The sequence below is a fragment of the Pygoscelis adeliae genome, unplaced genomic scaffold, assembly GCF_000699105.1.
Source record: "Pygoscelis adeliae isolate BGI_AS28 unplaced genomic scaffold, ASM69910v1 Scaffold448, whole genome shotgun sequence".
Classification (NCBI taxonomy): Eukaryota; Metazoa; Chordata; class Aves; order Sphenisciformes; family Spheniscidae; genus Pygoscelis; species Pygoscelis adeliae.
Window position 1 is genome coordinate 149,948 of NW_008825288.1, and position 710 is coordinate 150,657.

At 47.6% G+C, this 710-nt stretch overlaps 1 protein-coding gene across 2 annotated transcripts in view; it reads left to right on the forward strand.

Annotated features, from left to right (window-relative positions):
- ELMO2 (engulfment and cell motility 2) overlaps positions 1 to 676 on the forward strand; it is an 18,734-nt gene extending 18,058 nt beyond the window's left edge. For both annotated transcript variants that reach the window (XM_009329906.1, XM_009329905.1), the window contains one exon: positions 428 to 676. In XM_009329906.1, the coding sequence (XP_009328181.1) occupies positions 428 to 628 (201 nt within the window). In that variant the 3' untranslated portion in view covers positions 629 to 676. The remainder of the gene's footprint in view (positions 1 to 427) is intronic.
- Positions 677 to 710: the final 34 nt, after the last annotated feature.

Sequence of the window (710 nt, forward strand, 5' to 3'; positions counted from 1 at the left end):
TTATCTTTCTCTCTTTAAAAAAAAAAAAATTCCTACTCTAATTTTCCTTAGTCTGGACTGCTACTTTCTTTCCTCCTGTGCAGTCAGTTGTTCCCTTTTCCCTGTTCTATAGAACACTGATATCTAAAATAGCTTTTGCTATTGCAAAAAGCAAAATAGCTTTTTGCTTTTTCTGTTATGCCACAATAGAAACTCTTGTTTCTTGGCCCTCTCCTAGAGCCACGGTGTCATGCTTACCTCTAGGCTTCTAACTTCCATTGGAAATCTCTGTGGGCACTGTTCTGGGGTTGAGGGTTCCCCCCCCCCCATAGGTTAACTCCCATGTTTCCTATTTTGGAGCTGTGTAGGAGTATCTCCAATTGTTGCATGGATTCAGCATAACCTATCACTTATGCCTGGAGTTGTGAATGATCCTTTTTTTCCACAGTACTGTATCTGGATTGATGGGCTTAATGCTCTCTTGGGGAAGGACATGTCCAGTGAGCTGACTAAAAGTGACCTGGACACATTGCTGAGCATGGAAATGAAGTTGAGACTCCTGGACTTGGAGAACATCCAGATCCCCGAAGCACCGCCGCCCATCCCCAAGGAGCCGAGCAGCTATGACTTCGTGTACCACTACGGCTGATGGGGACTGAGCTGCACGGGCTGCTCCAGGCAGCCTCGGCCCGCGGCGGGAGGCTGGCACCGTTGTTACTTGCACGGAGCCC